The sequence below is a fragment of the Cyrtonyx montezumae genome, unplaced genomic scaffold (assembly GCF_038088225.1).
Source record: "Cyrtonyx montezumae isolate F1298 unplaced genomic scaffold, pur_monq_1.0 scaffold_3, whole genome shotgun sequence".
NCBI lineage: Eukaryota > Metazoa > Chordata > Aves > Galliformes > Odontophoridae > Cyrtonyx > Cyrtonyx montezumae.
The window spans coordinates 114,117,037-114,135,669 of record NW_027072034.1 but is presented as its reverse complement, the minus strand read 5'-3'; the positions used below and the strand labels follow the sequence as shown (position 1 = coordinate 114,135,669).

General features: G+C 45.9%; 1 protein-coding gene across 2 annotated transcripts; it reads right to left on the bottom strand.

The window, feature by feature from the left end:
• Positions 1-1,233: 1,233 nt before the first annotated feature.
• On the bottom strand, positions 1,234-15,927 carry PRDM4 (PR/SET domain 4). Of its 2 annotated transcripts, none has more exons than XM_065743067.1 (11): positions 15,843-15,927; positions 14,590-14,723; positions 13,795-13,980; positions 10,696-11,490; positions 8,617-8,766; positions 7,259-7,398; positions 6,421-6,506; positions 5,902-6,029; positions 5,060-5,374; positions 3,153-3,321; positions 1,234-1,586 (listed from the first exon to the last, which is right to left on the bottom strand). In XM_065743067.1, the coding sequence occupies exons 1-11, from the start codon at positions 15,851-15,853 to the stop codon at positions 1,280-1,282; spliced, it is 2,421 nt and encodes an 806-aa protein (XP_065599139.1). In that variant the 5' UTR covers positions 15,854-15,927; the 3' UTR covers positions 1,234-1,279. The 2 variants fall into 2 exon arrangements, with proteins under 2 accessions (XP_065599139.1, XP_065599141.1); XM_065743069.1 differs by having other exon boundaries at positions 7,259-7,377.
• Between the last annotated feature and the right edge of the window lie 2,706 nt (positions 15,928-18,633).

The following is an 18,633-nucleotide window of genomic DNA, read 5'->3' as shown; positions in this document are numbered from 1 at the left end:
CTGAAGAAGGTGAAAGCAGCAGAACCACCTCTGGTCCAGTACTCTGCACTGAAAAACTGCAAGCTTTTCTGAGCTTTCATTTGAAATAAATGTTTCATGTTAAGCTCATTGAGGAGAGTTTTTTCTTTGCCTCTGAAATTTCTGGCTCTAGAGAGCTGTTTTTTGTTCCTTGCTCAGGGAACAGCTCAGCTGACTGTCCTCCCCTTATGGGAGAGACAGACAAGCCCCAGAGCCAAGATCCAAGTTTTAGAAACAAGTTGTTGGCCTTCTCTCTTTGTGGAGGCATTCCTGCCCCTGCACTGGCCCAGGAACACATGGGAGAGGTAGATGACCAAAAAAAAAAAAAAAAGCATTGGTTTTTGTTTTCAGAATGCTTAAATATTTAAAAAGAACATTAGAAAAGAGCCACATTTTTAATTTTTTTTTCTTCCAAAAAGAAAACAAGTGAATGAAATACACTTTCATTCCATAAATAGTATTAGCAGCAAACCCCTCCCATCACTCTACATGGTATAAGGTTTACAGCACACTATGACATACTGTAAACACCATCTGATCACCTGTAAGCTTCTTCCTCACTGATCTGTACAGTCCAGTCCTTACCTCTTCACAGCGTGCTCTAGTGAACAGGAGTGAGAGAAGGTAATAACCAGTAGCCAATTTTTGGTTTTCTGACCACTTCTGTAGTGGGATAATTGCTTTATCAGCAAGTGTTGATTCCGCTGCCTCCACACCAAAGCATTATTTTTTTGTTCTCAGAAGAAGCCCTGAGCATTGACAGTCTTTGCTCTGTGCCAAACCACATCCTTCAGTTAACACATATTAAAACAACAAATACAACTGCCACCACCATTTCTTTTTGTGTGTTGTTTTTCTTACTGTCAGGGTTGGGGCAGTTACGGAGGACAAGATGGCTTACAGGTCATAGCAATTAGTCAGTTACATCTCTGGGTTGTGGCTCTTCCCTCAAAAGACAATGCAGGGTGTGTTATGTATCCTAGCACTGGGTGGATTATCTGAGTATGCACAGCATGTGTGAAAGATCTCCACTCCCTGTATTTCCTTCCCAGACACTGCTCACTCTCAAGTGGGTGATCCATTCTCATGGGGTGTTTTGGCTACAGCGTTTAATTAAGTGGTGGTAGGGGGGAGAGCAGAAGAAAAGGAACTCCTCATCTGACATACGCCGCTGACTGGGGGAAAATGAGGCAGACTTCTGGAGCTGTTTTTTTGCCTTCCCCCATTTTAACATCCAAGAAAGTTTCCCTCTCCCTTCTCTTTACTTGTGTCCACTGAGGGCGTCACCAGTTGAGTAGACTCCATTGTTAATCCTACAGTCCTCAGTCCTCATCGAGTCTATCAGTTCCTCCTCTGAATCCTCCTCTTCCTCCTCTGGGGCTGACAGACCGGATGTGGGGCCTTTACATATTTTTAAGTGGCGAGTGAGGTGATATTTGGTTAGATAAGCCTTGGTGCATTTTTCACAGACATAGTCCCTCTTTCCTTCATGTGAGTTTAGATGCTTCTTCAGGTGATTTGTCCTCAAAAACAGCTTGTCACACTTGGGGCACTTGATCTGCCGTTCTCTGCAAGGGAAAAGAAAAGTTAGTTTGCTTCTGCAGAAAGGCAGCTGATGCTGTATTAAGTGGCAGCGAGGGGGGCGACGGTGCAAGTGGCAGAATCAGTCTTGTTCCTAAACCTTGGTTCCAATTCAGCTCAAGCAGCAGGAGTTCAGAAATACCAGCATTACCACTACACTGATGTGGAAACGCCGTTCTCTCAGAAAGCAGCATGTTCACAAAGCCCCCTCTTTGCTCCCCCCACGCCACTGGCAAGAGTCAAACTTTTTGCATCAACTCCTAGCCTGCAACCAATCTTTTATCTTTCCTGATAATAAATCAGAGGGAAAAAAAAAAAGAATTCTACTAATTGTTTTTGTTTGTCTTTAAGTGAGACCGAACTCTGGCTAAGCTCCATGGTTTGGCAGGGCAGAGGTGTTGCCCTGGCGGAAGGGCGAGCCTCCCCCCCCTTCTTTTCACCCTGCACAAACAGGAAGGGAAGGGAAGGAAAAAAAGAAAACAGAACAAAGCTGCTGAGTGTTAACAAACCTCAGATGTAAATGCTAAGCTGAAGCTTACCAGACTGCAACAGTCAAATTGCACATGACTGTGCAAAATGCCTCCCACCAGTAGTGCTCCTAGCTCTGGCTGTAAGAACAAGCAGCAGAGCAAATCTCTTCATTTCTCTCATGCTTGCTGCACTGTGTGCTGTTGCCTAGGCAGCAGGAAAGCAGCAGCAATCTGATTCCAAGTACATACAAGAACCAGATGCTGAAAATGAAACAAGCAGAGGGATTAGATTTGAGCAAGCAGCCTTTAAGGGAGGGACAGTAGACTGGGAGTAATTCCAAACAGGATAGAGAAAATTTGCAGAGCAAAGGGAAAGATCTGGCCTGGCAGAGCCGAAGGACTGGGAGATAACCTCCAGAAAAACAGAGGAGTGCCTGGGGGTGGTATCTCCCTGCACAGAAGGGAAAAGTGCATGAATGAGAGTTGAGGGGGGAAAGGGGGGGGTGGAGAGAAACAGCTGGGAACAGTTGCACTCCCCAGATGCAAAAAGAGTAAGAGAATTAACTAAAATGTAAGAACAACAGTATTAAGGAGTCATGTTGTGACTTGGAAACAGTTCTCAGCAGAGAACAAAATGTCTATCAACTGCAGTGACGAGCACTCCAGAACGCTATTTCACAAGACAGGATGTGTGCATGGAATTTCCTTTGGCATTAAAAAATTGCAAACACCAGAATAGCCCAAGAGCAGCAGCAGGGAACTTCTTCCCAGTGCAGTGACGGAGCAGTGGCACAGCTGCACAGAGAGGTGGTGGAGTCTCCTTCTCTGGAGACGTTCCAGACCCGCCTGGATGCCTACCTGTGCAACCTGGGCTAGAGAGCTGCTTTGGCAGGGGGTTGGACTGATGATCTCTAGAGGTCCCTTCCAACCCCTACAACTCTGTGATTTGTCCAGACTGATGTCTCCCTTATTTTAGAGGGTGAACCTGTACTCCTTAGGCCAAAGTATTCGCAAGCTGTGAATTCTCAGGCCATTAAGCTTTGTTCTGGACTGCAGCCCAGCACATCCCCTGAGCTCACTTACTGCGTGTGGGTAAGCACGTGCTGCTTGAGGTCCTGCCTCCGCATGAACAGCTTTTCACAGTAATCACACTTGAGATTCTTCTCCCCGGTGTGGATGACCATGTGTGACTCCAAGTGAGCCTTCTGGGTGAACGACTTGTCGCAGAGGGTACACCGATAGTTCTTCTGACCTACGATTACATACCCAGAGTCAGTAAACTGCACTAAGCAAACAATTCCAATCACTCCTGAAAAGCAGAAGTTTAATCCCAAAGAAAGGCAGATTCTTTGTGAACAGGGCCTATTTCCCCTCCTGCAGTTCTTTCAGACCCTGCATCAATACCTCACCAGTTGCCATCTCCACTCAGCTATGCAAAATAGGTACCCGACTTCACTTCATCATTCCCGAAGTGTTTCGACCCCCACCCCAAGTCAAAAAATGTGTTTCATGCTACTGTTTTCAAGCAACTGAACCCCTCATGTGGTGTGGGGCACTGTACTTGGCCCTTCGAATGACCATAATCCTGTTCTTGCAGCCATTCAGTCTCTCCTGTAGGATACGCTTTCCACTGCTTGCCTGCACCAACCACACCTGTCTGCCTGAGGCATTAAAGCATCACCAGTGTACTAGGAACCTTTCCAGCAAGAGACAAGGGTTATCCAGGGTAAACTCTTCACTAAAAATAACAGTATCTCCTTTCTAATAGCAGCCATCTAGTTACTGTATATCAGTACATTCCTTTCTCCACTGATTTCCCACAGGAACTGTATCTGATACCTTACAGGAGCCCAAACATATTCACGTGATGCACCTCATTCTCTGACTGAAAAAAGAGAAGCTAGCTCTCATCTAACACACTCATACAAAGCTCACTATGTTTGTCCCTATCCCAGTGAGTGCTCTGGGGCCACACATGCTAAACTTACACTCCACCCATTCACCACCCAGCCCATAGCTTCCTATGCTTGATTCAAGTGCACTGAACTCATGGTTTTACTCCCCTCCCCCACCTCCTCTCCAGCTTTGTTATTTGAACTCCTTGATTCCCAATTGCTATTTCAACCTTACATAAAAAACAGGCAGAAAGTATCCACACTACCTCTTGCTGGACTGTACGTATCTACACTCTCCCCCCCTTCTCACACTATGTTAAATGCACTTTCTTACTCCCTGTCATCTTCTTACGGAGCTGAAAAATCCCCCCTTTTTTCTTTTTTCATTCACCAGTTTTCTGGCAATTCCTTATCTCCAGAGACCCCAGTGATATCCAAATGCACACAGAGGTCACCAGCATGTTCAGACTGTGAGTTTTGATGAGCAAAAGAGCTGAGTTGTATCCACTTCAGTCTGACCCCATACTTACCAATTTCAGTCTTGTGCCATTTGCTTCAGAAGAGAAATCAGAACGAAGGAAAACATCTCAGCCCCACATTTAAGTGGGCAACTGTCCACATTACGAGCTCTCAAACTCAGATGGCTTTTTCCTCATAAGCAGAAGGGAACCCTTGTTCTATCATAGCTGCCAACAGCAGAGCTGCTGTGAGGGAACAAGGGGTTTCTGTCTTGCAAATGAAGCCTCACAGTTCCTCCCAACTGTAACGTACTGCAGCTCATCAAATGCTCTTTTAAGCATGGCACAGTCCAGGCAGAACACAGGGCTAAATACTGTCCTGTAAGCACTGAATCCAGCACAGTCCTATCCCATGCCAGCCAGCGCCCTTAGATGATGCCTGTCCATTAGCCAGGCTCAGCACAGACCAGAGGTCATTCCTACCAACACTTGAGATGCTACTCATCTTCAAAAGGGGGCAAGAGCTCAGCTTTATGGACATGAGCTCTACCCTGCGAGCTGGCCTGGGGATCAGAGAGCAGCTCCTGCCCCAGTGTTTGTGCTAGCACAGGATACCCATGAAGTCCCCAGCCCTCACCTGTGTGTATCTTGAGGTGCGTGCGTAAGTTGCTAGGATCACTGAAAGCTTTGCTACAGAAATCACACTTGTGTGGCTTCATGCCCATGTGCCCCATGAAGTGGACGTGGAGCTTGGATGGGGAGATGAAAGCCTGAGGGCACATGGAGCACTTCCACTTCCTTTCCTTGCCATGGCCTGGCCCGTGGCTGCTGCTGTGGCCCTGGCTGGGGAGATGACTGTGAATGTGGCTGCTCAAATGGGCCTTGAAGTCCGCATAGGAAGCGCATTCCTTTCCACAGTGGCAGATGTGCACATCCGGATGTTCAGGGACACCTTTGGGCACAAAGACATCACTTTTAGTGAGGCACAGCAAGGCATAATGGACAACAAACATGATCCACGTTAACGCTTTATAGTAGTAAAACCAGCCTAGGAGATTTTCACTCCATCTACCTCCAGCTCCAATGTTTGCTTTTCAGCTCTTTTCAAATAAGCCATTTCCACTGCTTTAGGAGGTAAACTTTGGATGGCCTGGAGCACCACTAAGCCCAAACTACCACAAACAAAGGTGGGGGAGAGTGGGAACATCTTTCAGGGAACAAGACTCTTGACACCAGATAGATGAACAAAAGAGAATCAGCCCCTTTTCTATGAAGCTCCAATCTTGTGCTCCCGCTCAGCAGAATTAGATAAGGGAATATTTCTTTTAAGTGCTGACACTCCCTTTGTAATGAAGCAGAAACTACGATGTGCACCACTGAACATTAAGTGCTCCCAAGTCACAGTACCCAGAGGTGGCACTAAAAGGAATTCATGCTGGGTAGTCCCTGCAAAGCCAATGAAGGTGAGTGCTTACTTACCAAGCTGTCGTGCGTAGTCCCGACTGTAATAAAAGAAAAGCTCGTGCTCAGGTGGGATGTCCCGAGAGGTGCAAAAGTAAATTTTTCCATCGTGAGGATAAGCCACCAGATTCTGCTCTTCCCGGTTCCTACAGCAATATGAAGAGGTAAGAAAAAAATGTGCTCCAGGAATACTCAGAAAATAAAAGAAAATAAATAGGTGATGAGGGAACTCAGTGCTATTATTAAAAATGTCTGTCGCTTAGGTCATTTTTTATCTGAAGGGAAAGGAAAACTGGACTCTGAGAACCAATCTGTTCCACCAAGCAAAACTATGAGATCTTATTTATGAGAAAGCGATGACTAAACATTGCAGAGGGCTGAGGGAACAGTGCTTATCATTACCTAAGAAACTAAAAAAAGCACATATCTTCCATAATAACCTCCTTAACAGTCAGTGCAACAGGCTGTGTGCTCTCCAGCACAGCCACCCATAAGCCCAGATTCCAAGATACTTTGCATGGTACAGCTGGCTCTCACCTGGCTTTGCGTACAAACATCATCCAGTTACATTCACTTTCATCAGTTGTAATGATGCAGAACTCCAGGACACCATTGTGATAGATCTACCAGAAAAAAAACCGACAAAAAAACAAATGCAATCTTAGGATCAAACACAGCAACCAACACAGTGAAAGAGCTTCTTTCTCTGAGAGATGACATGTTCACCTAAAGCGTACCAGGAGGTCTTCGTTGCCACTGTCAATGCCACAGCCCTGTTCTTATTCCTTATTTCCCCTTCAAACAGAAACCTTGACCTCTCTGCTATCCAGGACACTAGGAAAATTATTTATCAGCATCTTTCTCGATCACCACCTTCAGCTCCCAGCAGAAATGCATCTGGTTATTTTTCTTACAAGTCAAATTTCGTGAATAATACTGCCTGGGCAAACAATATCCGCTCTATTTATAAAAATTGATTTTATTTTCTCAGTATGAAATGATGTGGAAAAGAAAGCTTTAAAGCAGCTTTCCTACAACAAACGATTTATCACCCATGGAAACTTTGAATAAACAGTAATACAAAACAAAGAAGTGCTGCCTAGGAATACACAATCTCTGCTGCCACTCCACACAAATATGGGAAACCACGTGCAGCCCTTTAAAAGAAAAGGCATTCAAGAAGCTGCATTGTCAGTATTGATTACCAGAATACTACACGATAGAGAGCTATGATATACTGACACTAAGCGTTAAGCAATCAAACTGCATTAGTTTCAGGTTCTGGCAAGAATGATAATGCACAAGCTGCCGTGTCATGTGATGTGTTCCACCAGAGAAAGGCACGCAGCAGTCTGCAAGCCGCACACCCACTGACCTTCCAGATGTGACTTGCTGCTTTGTCCGTCCAGTCAGCCACCTCCAGAGAATGGCTCTGCTGCCCGATCAGAGGTCCAAAACAAGTCCTTACAGGAATGGTTTCTCGTGTCCACACACCTATCGGAAGAAGACCAACGTCTGCAGAAATCAATTATTTAAACAACTAAGAATGCTTATCAAAGAGGTGGGAGATCTAGGAGATAATGCTCCGAGGGTAATATCTAGGCATAAGATTGCCAAAGCTTCTATTTCACATGTAGAGCACACCTACTGCAGAGACAAGAACCACCACCACCACATGACACTACTGGGAGCCGCTTTGTTATAATTACAAATCTTAACGTGTTTGCCAAAAGCAAGTAATTCACTTTTTAGTAAGCTACAAAACTAAGATCCTAACCACTTGTACCAATTCACGTTTTTATGGCACTTTCTGCAGAAGCAGAAAATACTACTTTCAGTTAACTACATTTCGCCTACCTAATCCCCAGGAATTTCCAGAATTGTTGCTGGGCATTGTTAAGCAGCTTCTGCATCTCTCCCCAGAGCCAGCTGTATTTCTGTCATGGGCAGAGGGATTCCTGCGTGTATATTATTTATTATTAAACATTTATATATATAGGTCTACATGAATACACTGAACAGCTTTCAGGAATAAACTGGAAACTAGTGGAGCTTGAAAAGAACAGATGTAATCTACTCTCAAAGAGCAGCAACACTAAGCAAGTGAATAATCACATTCTTCTCTAGCGTTCAGATCCTTAGGGTGTTGCACTGTATTCTTCCATTTCCAGGTGACAGTGGTGTGTATGCAATACAGTTACAAGGTCCACATCCAATGACAAGGTCACATGTCAAATGCAGATGAAGAGGGAAAATAAAAAAAAATAATACATAAAAGAGGTTTGATCAGCTCTCCAATGAGAGTATCCAGAAGACCCACAGGGAGCAAAGCAAGCTGATAAATAAAGCAGGCAGAAATATCTTCCATTATTTCTACTTGTTATCTTCCCCCAAACTGCAATTGCTGTGTTTTTTTCTTATCAAAGCTGTGCCCAGGCGATCTAGCACATGATAAAAATAAACATCATACCTTGCTTGCACTTGACCTTATCAAATGTTACAGTAATGCTGTGTGGCAGCACCCCTACAGTCTAGCTGAAGCCTGAAAAGTAACAGGGGACAAGAAGTTCTTGCACATTCAAGAACAAAAGAAGCCAGGGTGATTGTAGAAGAGGGAATCACTTCTCTCTTGCGGTGTCTCTTTCCCACATTAAAATCCCTACAGTTATGGATTTGAGGCAGTGAGCACATTTCAAACTGCTGCACAGAAGTATACAGTAATCTGATTCTTACCCACTTCGGCTCCCATGAGAGACTGCCGTAGGACAAGCTGCTTAGGGAGAGAAAGCCTGGCTCTGCTCTCTATCGGGGTGTCCGGGACAAAGGTGACGGGTCCATGGTCAGGGCAGTCCGATGGATACGCCTTGTCACACAGTGTGCACCCTGCAGAGAAAGGAAAGGACAACAGGCACTGAAAAGATGCAACTGCCCCCAAAATGCAACCAGCTCCCTATCGGTATGCTATAGATCAGCTTCTGCAAAGCCTGCTTCTGTCTCGTTTAACTCAGCAGCTTTGTGAGCTTCTGCTCAGAATAATGTGTGCAGCATTATCACAGTCATGTTGGCACCGACGTATATATCACTGTTCCTATCACACTCAGATCAAATGTGCAGATCTCCACCTGTCTCCCTGCCAATCCTCCGTGCCATCCCTACAGGGGCAATCCAGCAACGAGACGGAGTCTTCTCTTCACCAAAACTGAGGGCGGTTTCCCCAGAGGTGGCAGTAGGGCTTGTGGGAGAAGAGCCACATTTGCTCTGATCACAAGCGACATCACCTTTAACAGAAGGTACAGAAAGCCAGGCCACAACAAACTTTCTAACTGATCGTGGTTTTTGAATTTACCAGGAGCAGAAGAATTTTAAGGCATGCAGACCTCAAGGATATTCATGCAGAGGGACAAGAAGGTTTTCTTTCTCAAGTTCTCCTAACTTCAGCCTGCAAATCCCCTTATTTCCATTTAAATTCAGACAGTGCACTGTTTCTTTTGAGGGACCCACTGCAATACATTCACAGAGTACACCTTTACAAGATGCTACTGAATAGAAGAAATTAAGTGTCCAAAAAGAGTCTGTGTCATCCCCTTCCCAGTCTGTCATTTAGAACACATAATGCCAGAAAGCAAAGCACCAGAACTTAGTCCAGTAACCTCAGGAAAGAGCACATTGTAAAATGCTCTCACCTCAAAAAATGATGCTATTTTAATCCTCCACGAACACAGCAACCTCTTCTGATAAACCACTTTTCCTTCTAGATAAAGATGCCTGGCTGATTAAGCCAGACCTCCACAAAGACCTTCTTTGGCCCCTTGACAGCCCAACTCCAGTTTAAAATACCTCATCACAGAAGTAGTCTTCAGTACACATAAACAACAGATCCGTTATTAATTTTGTAGAAGAGATTTCTGGAAAGATGTCAGCATCCACACCAGAACCTGATTCCATACAGAGTACAGTTTGAGCAACTACGTGGTTACAGATAGGAAGGCATTCAGGAAATCACCAAATAGAGCTTATATAGAACTGCACATCCTAGCAATGAGGAACACCAGCTGGGAAACAGCTTAGGTCTCACGAGTGATAACAAGACTCTCATCAGGATAAATAATAAGAGAAGCAGCTTAATCATGAGCATGTTGTGTATGACATTATTTTGATCATTTTGTCTTTGACAAAGCAACAGATTTTAGTGGGAACTCCCATGTGCACCAATTGCAAAACTTCTCTTCTAGGAATTGTAGCTTTACCACAAACCAGAGCCATCTGATTTTAAGTTAGAGTTTCATACAAAGAACAATTTTAATTCAGGTGTCTAACTAGACTGAGAAGACTACAGATTACACTGCACCTCTCCCACTGCTGATCAGGCACTATTTCTTTCAAATCTTGTCAGAAGTCAAGCAGCTCTGAGTTCAGTTCATGTGCAAGAGTAGTGGTCAGCAATGCTACCACAGCTGAAAGAACACAATATAAAAGCTGGCCTTACACTTGCAGGGCAGAAAGCTAGATATGCTGCAGGTAGCATTTCAAATCTTCATCTCCACTAATGAGGACTGTGAAGTTCTCAAACACAGCTCCTTTAACTATGAGAGGATTATGAGAGTGCTTCTTTTTTCCTAAAAGATCAACTAACCTGTGTACTAAAGTCCTTCGATGAGAATAATATTCGATATTCCCATTTCTGAGGGCTTGTTAACAGCTACATTTCTTCTACCAGAAATCTCTAAGACTGACCATAGGAGTTAGGTTATCCCTCCCGACAACAGCTACAAAACAAATCCTGCCCAAAGAAAGCAGCAAACGCACACTCACATATGGTAAACAAGGTTGCCATGTTCTCCTTGTTGGAATTGGAGTCTTCCATTTGCAGAGAGGACGGTACAAAGGCAAGATTGTCTGCAGACACATCCACGTGACTCGGCCCCATGGCTACTTCCTGATTTATGGAAGACACTGCCACTGGTTCGAGGCTGAGGCCCACTTCGTGCAAGGCTACAGAGTCCAGGGAAGCGAGGTTGTGTGAGGTAGAGAGTGCCACGCTCACAGAGTTGGTGCTCATGGCCACGGTATGAATGGAGTCATTTAGTGTGCTGTCCGACATCCCTGTCACCCGCCCAGCCATGTGGTCAGGCTCCATGACGACAGGGAGTTCCAAAGTGCTACTGTGAATGGGGATGACACCGCCGTGCCCCACTGTGTCTGGGGTCAAGTTACTTCCCACTGTGTCTACAGCTAAAGGTTCGTGGCTCTGGGAACCGTTTGGGATCTGCGAATGATCCCCAGCTACGTCGTCCATTGTAAGCTCCTCTGTCATCCCATCTGTAGAGATGGGGCTGGTTACCCTCGAAACGCTCTCCATAGTGATTGTACTATCCAGAGCTACCTCGTGGCTGTCACCAGGATGCATGTTTTGAGCACCATGTGCGTTGACTGTCCGGGAGTCCATGGGCACAATCCCTGCTTCCAGCCCCACAGTTCCACTGGGCTGGTAGGGGTCTAGGGCTGAGGGATTGCTGGGTACTGACAATGCTGGATTGCTATCAACATTTATAGTGTTGGGATGGATGTACTGAGGCGGAGGTCTGTCAGCCAAGTAAGACAAGATACCTATGAGAAAAGAAGGGAGAAGAGGTGAGACAACATTCGTTTTCAAAATTTAAGTGAAAACATCCCATCACTGCAGTGTAGAACATGAAGACCTAAATCCCCACCAGTAAGTTCTGTCTCGGCACCTGCCAACACAAGGAGATGCAGTCTTTATGTTAAGGCCAGTTAAAAAAAACTGCCTCACAAACACATGCCAACCTGCCAGAGTACCTTCTGACAACAAAAAACAGAGCTTCCATCCAACAAAGTAAGCCTCTGGTTATCTGTTAAACTCTAGTTATTTGTCTCTTAGCTATTTGTCAAAGAGTTGCATTTCTGGCAACATTCAGACTAGACTCCTCAGTACAAGGATCGAATGAGAACAGGCTCTTTGCATTTTAGGCATAATTTTTCACTCCTAAGAGCCAGCCCAGAAGCAATAAAGGATTTCTAGCGGAATATAACATTTGATTAAACCCTGGTTCATCTTCGCTAGAAGTAGAAACATTCTCCAGGATACATCCTTTTTAGCTCAGGTATTTAAGTTGTAACAATAACTACTTCCTTCCTCTACTATTCAGTGTCCATCAGTCCATCTCAGAACTCATCGACTGCATTTCCAAAGGACTAATGTCTCTCAAATGTATCTTGCATCGACCTGCTCTCTTTCCCTAGAATGAAAGTATACTCTTAAAGTACATCCTTATAAACAACAGACTGGTTTAAATTAGAAACCCCAACATCAAATATCCTCCAGACTTAAGATACAAAGAAACACTAAAGAAATGACTGTATTTACTACATTTACATAGCATCAACTTCTTCACCTAGTCTAAGCTGAAAAAAATCTTTGGAGTAAATTCATTGGCATCATCAAGTAAACAGTGCCTCTGGCGCAGAAGGGAAAGATTTTGCAGATTCTGCAAGATCAGAGTCAGCATGCTTCTTTTTGGCCTTGAACCCTATGACCCATTTGTTCTGTAAAAATTTTCCATTCAAACACATCCAGTACTATAAGCACACAATTATGGTTATTTCTTCTGCAACGCAGCCCCTCAAAAATGGCTAGGTGAAGAAATCAGTAGTAAATGGATGGTTAATTTGATCAGCTGCATTAAACCCTTCTTCAAGTGATGCTGCCCTGCTGCCTGAACAAGGAGGATTCTTGAAAGCAGGAAGGTGACTGACAGAAGAGTTCTATAAAACATCAGACTAAACATAGAATCACTGAGGTTGGAAAAGACATACAAGATCATCCAGTCCAACCGTCTACCTGTTACCAATAGTTCTCTCTAGACCAAGTCCCTCAACACAACATCTGAATGTTCTTTAAATACACCAGGGTTGGTGACTCCACCACCTCATGGGTACATCAGACTAGGAAAAAAAAAAAGCTTTAAAAAAATACAGAACACATTTCTGCACAAATTATTTCATCTCAGAAGGATGACAAATACCTTAGGCCCTCAGATGCACTGCCTTCTCCTCTACTTTTTGCCCACAAAATGGCAGGCATGTAAATGCAGTAGGGAAGGTTACTGCTAAGCAGCTGGCAAATCCAGACGTGAGTTGTCAGGTAGCCAGATGAGATCTGGGCTGCTGTATTTCTTTTCCTCATCCAGGCTGAACCAACAACACTCACAAGGTGACCTTGAAGTTTATCTAACCCCTTCCACCCTGTCAATCTTAGATACAAAACAAAACAAGGTCTACATTTAAAGCTCAGATTTCTGTGTCTTGATATAGTAACACAAAATGCTACATTTTTACTCTAATATGCACTCTAAAAGAGATTCAAGACAGGTATCAATATGTTAGGCCTTAGGGAAAAAACCCTGAAGAAAAATGAAGAAAAACTATGCCATGAACTAAGGGGGGGAGGGGCGGGGGGAAACAGATGAAACTCCTCAGGTGTTGGCTTGCTCCTTTTGAGCACTGAACTACTGGAACCACTTTATACACATAGCAAGTGCTACTTCAGACTGCAGAACAGCAGCAGCAACAACAAGATGGTCGCAGTTTTCAAACTCTAACAAGCCATTTGACATCAAAACCAAGCATTCCTTGCATTTTGTTGACCTTAAAGCTGGAGCAGTATGAGGTTCAGTTTAAGTAACTTATATCCTACAACTCTCTTCATATACAAATATACACATGCAACAACAGAGATCGGAAAGTGAAGGTGTGTAAGTGACACATCAGACCACACAGAAACTTAAGGGACTTTACAGTTCTGCAAAATGTTTCAGCTGCTTCAAGACAGAAACCAAGGGGCTCTTAAAACAATTGCTCTTTGCTTCCATCCATCAGCAGCAGACCACTCACCAGGTAGAATGTGTCTGAAGTAGCTGCTCTCCAGGTGAGGGTATGGCGGTGGAGGTAGGGTGTAGTTTCTCTCTGGTATACCACACATCACTCCTCGATCCCCAATACCCATTGGGAGCATCAGAGACAAAGCAGAGGGCAAGGAACTCAAGGAGGGGCCCAAATTTGGAATTGCAACAGGCAAACCTGTAAAAGAAAATGCCCATTTAAATTCAATGAACCTACCAGAGCTTGTGGACAAACAAGCCAACAAAAAGGTTACTAATTCCTCAGGAGCTCACTGCAGCTCCTGTCAGCTGGTGCTGTCAGCATAAGGTGACAGGCTTCAAAGAAAAGATCACAGTTGTAACAGCACTGAGACATGCCTGCATGTGGATAGATCTTCCTTTGAATACATTACGTAGGATCTGAATTTACTTTGCAATTGTAATGGACTTCTATCTGTGTAGTCCCCTGAATGAACACCTAGGAAAACAGTTCTGCTTTATGGATGAGAAATCATTATATTCACCTGAGCAAAGATGGACAGAAATGGAGGCATACTTGCAGTGACAGGTAATATTTCACACATCCATCCACAATGTAAAAAACCCCACTGGAACTAAATGAGACCCTCACTAAGGCATAAGCCTGGTAAGCACAGTCTACCTTTCCACAGTTTTACATCTCCTCATTACCTGCAAAAGATGTGACTAGCTACCAAGGCGAGCATTGTTACCCAATTACGAACCTTAATGAGCCAATAAAATGGAAAGCGTCAGTTGCAATACCCTTAATGGGAGCTTCTCCCGTTACCTGGTGCCGGTATGGCATTATGAGTGGGTGATGCTGCCAATCCCAGGTGACTCCCTGAGACAGGCAGGGCATTGCTGACAGAGGACGAGGTCAGCTGGTCCATCCCTACAGGACTCAGGTTCATTTCATTCATTCTAGAGGGCAGGGAACAGAAAGCGGAGGTCAAAAAAAGAGAAACAGAAGCAAGAGTATTGATGCACTGTGTCGAAGAAGGGCTGAGCAAACACAAACTCAAAATCAGGTACTGACGTGTAAAAAGTCTGTCTTAGAACATGAAGCATAAAATACATCAGCCACTCACACTGTGATCATGCCATGGCCAAGATGTACTAATTGCATTTGATAGTGATGACTGAGAGTAGAAAGCCAGACCAGAAAGACAAAACAGAGCACAGCTTTTTGCTTTCAATCCAGAACACAAAGTTTCACTTCTTACAGTCAAAGCCACCGTGAATGAAGTACTGTGATTGCAGATCAGCCTGCAAGCTGAACATCACAATTACTTGGACAACAGCACCCAATTCATATTTCATTACATCTGCACTCCATATCTGAAGATTAAAACCAGGTGAGAGGAAGGGGAAAGATGGGTTAAAATTGGTAATGGACACGAAATCCCAAATTTAACAAACCTGGTCCGTGGTGATACGAGCCACCTCTGCAGAACAGACATTTTACAGAGCTTTAACAGCCTGGTTCTTAAATGGTACACGCTCTCATCTTACTGAAAACCAGCACCACGGGTGACACAACCGCTGCTCGAGCGGCTGCACCTTCCGAGCCTGCTGCAGAGCTACAGAAAGGCCAGGGGCCGCCCAACAACCCAAACCCCCGGGCTGGGGAGAAGCGAGCCGTTCCACGGCACACCCCGGGGCGTGAGGCCGCACACGTGGCCCGACCCCGTCCTCGACGGATGCCAACGGGGCTCCACCGGCTCCAGCAGCGGGCAGCTTCGCGAGCCCTCGGTCTGCCCACCCGAGCACAGCCACGCTCTACGAGGGACCGCGGGCCTGGAAGCGGGGAAGAACACCCGCAGCTCGCGCAGGCCAACCGGGTCCGACCCCGCACGCAGAGCTATAGCCCGGCTCCAGCACGACGCTCCATCCCCGGCGGGGCAGGGCTGCACCGACTGCCATCCCGGCCGGACGAGGCCCGCGGGAGACGCCGAGCGAAGGGCTGCCGTTCCCCTCGCCTGGGCCAGGCCCGAGCCCCCCGCACACCTCCCCAGGCCCCTAAACCCCGGCGCCGCTCACCTGGGGTACATGGAGCCCGGCGGCGGGGCGGGGCCTCTCCCGGCGGCGGAGTGGCCGCGGCCACAGCCGCATCAGGACCCTCAGCCCCGGCCCGCCGCCGCCGCCCCACGGGCAGCCGCCTGCCCCGGCCGCAACAGCCGCCGCCGCCGCCGCCGCCGCCTCATGGGCGGGGCCCCGAGCGGCGCGGGCCCGGCCGCGGGCGGGGGAGCGCGGAGGCGGAGGCGGTGATGGCGGCGGGAGGGGGCCGGGGCCGCTTCCGCCGCCGGGAGCCACAGCCAGGAAGCGGCCCTGCTGAGGAGCGGCGGAGGGCTCTGTGTTGGTTACAGAGCAGGCCCGGGGCTGGCGTTCCTTGGTTGGCTGTGATTTGCCGCTAAATAATATGTTCTGGCTAAGGCTGGATGTGGCTCTGGGCGAGCTGGTCGAGTGGTTGGCGAGCCTGCCCGCGAAAGGGGGGGTTGAAACTCGGTGATCTTTGAGGTCCTTTTCAACGCAGGCCATTCTGTTAATCACATCTACTCAGATCAGTCTGCAGCTTGCTAAGTATGGAGGTGAACAGCTGTTTCCCAAAATGCTGTAGTGTGCTTCTGCAGCTGGATCATGTCTGACACCTACATCATAGAATCCTTAGAGATGGAAGGGACTGCAATGAGCAGGGGCACCACAGCTCCATCAGGGTGCTCAGAGCCTGATCCTGACTGACCTTGAAAATCTCCAGGGATGGGCCATCAACCGTATCTCTGGGCAACCTCTTCCAGTGCCTTACCACCCTCACTGTAGAAGACTTTCCTTGCATGTAACCTAAATCTCCCCTCTTTGAGCTAGAAACCATTTCCCCTTGTCCTGTCACCACAGACCCTGCTAAAGAGTCTGCCTCCTTCTTTCCTGTAGCTCCCCTTTAAATACTGAAAGGCTGCTCTCAGGTCACCTTGCAGCCTTCTCTCCTCCATGCTGAGCAGTCCCAGCAGTGTCAGCCTGTCCTCATAGGAGTTCCTATGAGGAACTCCTATGTTCAAGGAATTGTTCCATTCCTTGGGTAGAGGTGCTCCATTCCATGGCTAAATGTTGCCTCACATAATGAGAGATGCCTTGGTAGGGAGTCTGCACAGGAGGAAACTCAAAGTATTTCTCTGCCTGCTGCCTTTTGATCCTAAACGACTATCTGCAATCTGGAATCATTCCAGTTCGATGCACAGCCATCAGTTCTTTTAAGGGTGGAAAAAGCTTCTCCTCATTTGGCTCTAGCAGTCAGAGAATTGGGCACCTTTTGTACGCTACTTCATAGAATCACAGAATTGTTTGTGTTGGAAGGGATCCTTTAAGGCCACATCATCCATCTCTTATGGAAACAACTCACATATGTTAAAAATGCCGTTTCTAGAAAAAAAAAACTTCCCTGTCCATCTCTCCTACAATGAACAAACAGCTACAGTTTGATCAGGAGCTCAGAGCCCCTCCAACCTGACCTTGGATGTCTCCAGGAACTGGGCATCTACCACCTAGATCCTCACACTCTCTGCTGCTGAGTGCACTAACCGCTGTAGAACGCTTTATTCCACCCAACCTGACGTTGGTGTCTTCAGAAATGTTTCTTCTGACAGGGAAGTTTTTTTCTAGAAATGGCATTTTTAACATATGTGAGTTGTTTCCATAAGACAGCTGCATGATGTTCCCTGAAAGCTTACTTTATTGACTTGCGTGGCACTTGCTGCATGAGAACAAATGACACAGCTATTTTTCAAGCTGCATTAATATCCTGGAGACATCCCTAAAAATAAGGGAAGCTCATGGAATCACAGGGAAAAAGATGCAGTTAGCATGCATTAGTACCTCTCTGGAAGTGGACATCCCCGCTGGACTGTGCCCCATGTCATATCCATTGTCTCTCTCCTACTGATACTGATACTAACATGCCCTTGGGTTCTTCTCAGAGGGAGCAGAATTGCTCTGTACAGGGATTACACAGACAGCAGTGGCTGAGGCCAGCTGGTTAACATCAAATATCCAGATATCCTTCTGCCTTTTACTGGCTTGCCAGCACTTTGCAGATCCACCTGCATCCTGGTGACAGTCACAAGTGTGCAGCCTTGGTAGGTCAGATGCTGCCCTTCCTGCTAGCTATAGAGCTAGAGAGATGGCCCATGCCATGCGTGCAATGCACAGATTAAATCTCATATCACTCAATCTCAGTCTAAACTGCAGTTACAACTGTAATTCTGTGATATGCAGTTCATATGAGAAACTATTAATTTCATACCTGATAATAAATTATCTCAGTAAATTGCAACAGCCCAGACAAACCACAAAGTGTATAAAAAACCACAGTTTTTGGTATAATTATTGTACAGTAAAATATAACAAACGCATAATGCTGTGGGGACTTCTTTTTTTAACTCTTACTGTATTTTCTTCCTCCTTCTCCTCAGTAAAATGTTCACAGATAAAACAGTTGAGACCTCACCTGTTGGGGAATAGATGCACTTGCCTGTGTTCAGCTGACCCTTGTGTTTCTGCAGTATTTCCAATGACAACTTTCATTTCAGCTGCAGAGGGTGTTGAGGATAATCTGTTGCTTTGAGTACTTCAGAGTAACTAAGCAATCCCGGTGTAACACAAGGGTGTCTGTAGTGTTATTCACGATTCCTGTGGGAGTGCAAACAGGTTGAGAGTTCTTCTGTACAAAGATTACATTCTTGTACACAGTGTTAGGATATGTGCAATTAAAACCACAGTCAAGTTTCAAACAGAAACAGCACAGCTTCCAGAACCTCAGAGCCTGAACATCCTCTTGCAA

Bases quoted from the DNA above. Each gene is read 5' to 3' on its own strand.
- PRDM4 (XM_065743067.1), bottom strand. The intron at 8,767-10,695 runs GTGAGTGTGCGT...CTTTCTCTGCAG, and splicing joins GGCAACCTTGTTTACCATAT to GGTGCACACTGTGTGACAAG. The intron at 1,587-3,152 runs GTAAGTGAGCTC...TTTCCCTTGCAG, and splicing joins CACGTGCTTACCCACACGCA to AGAACGGCAGATCAAGTGCC.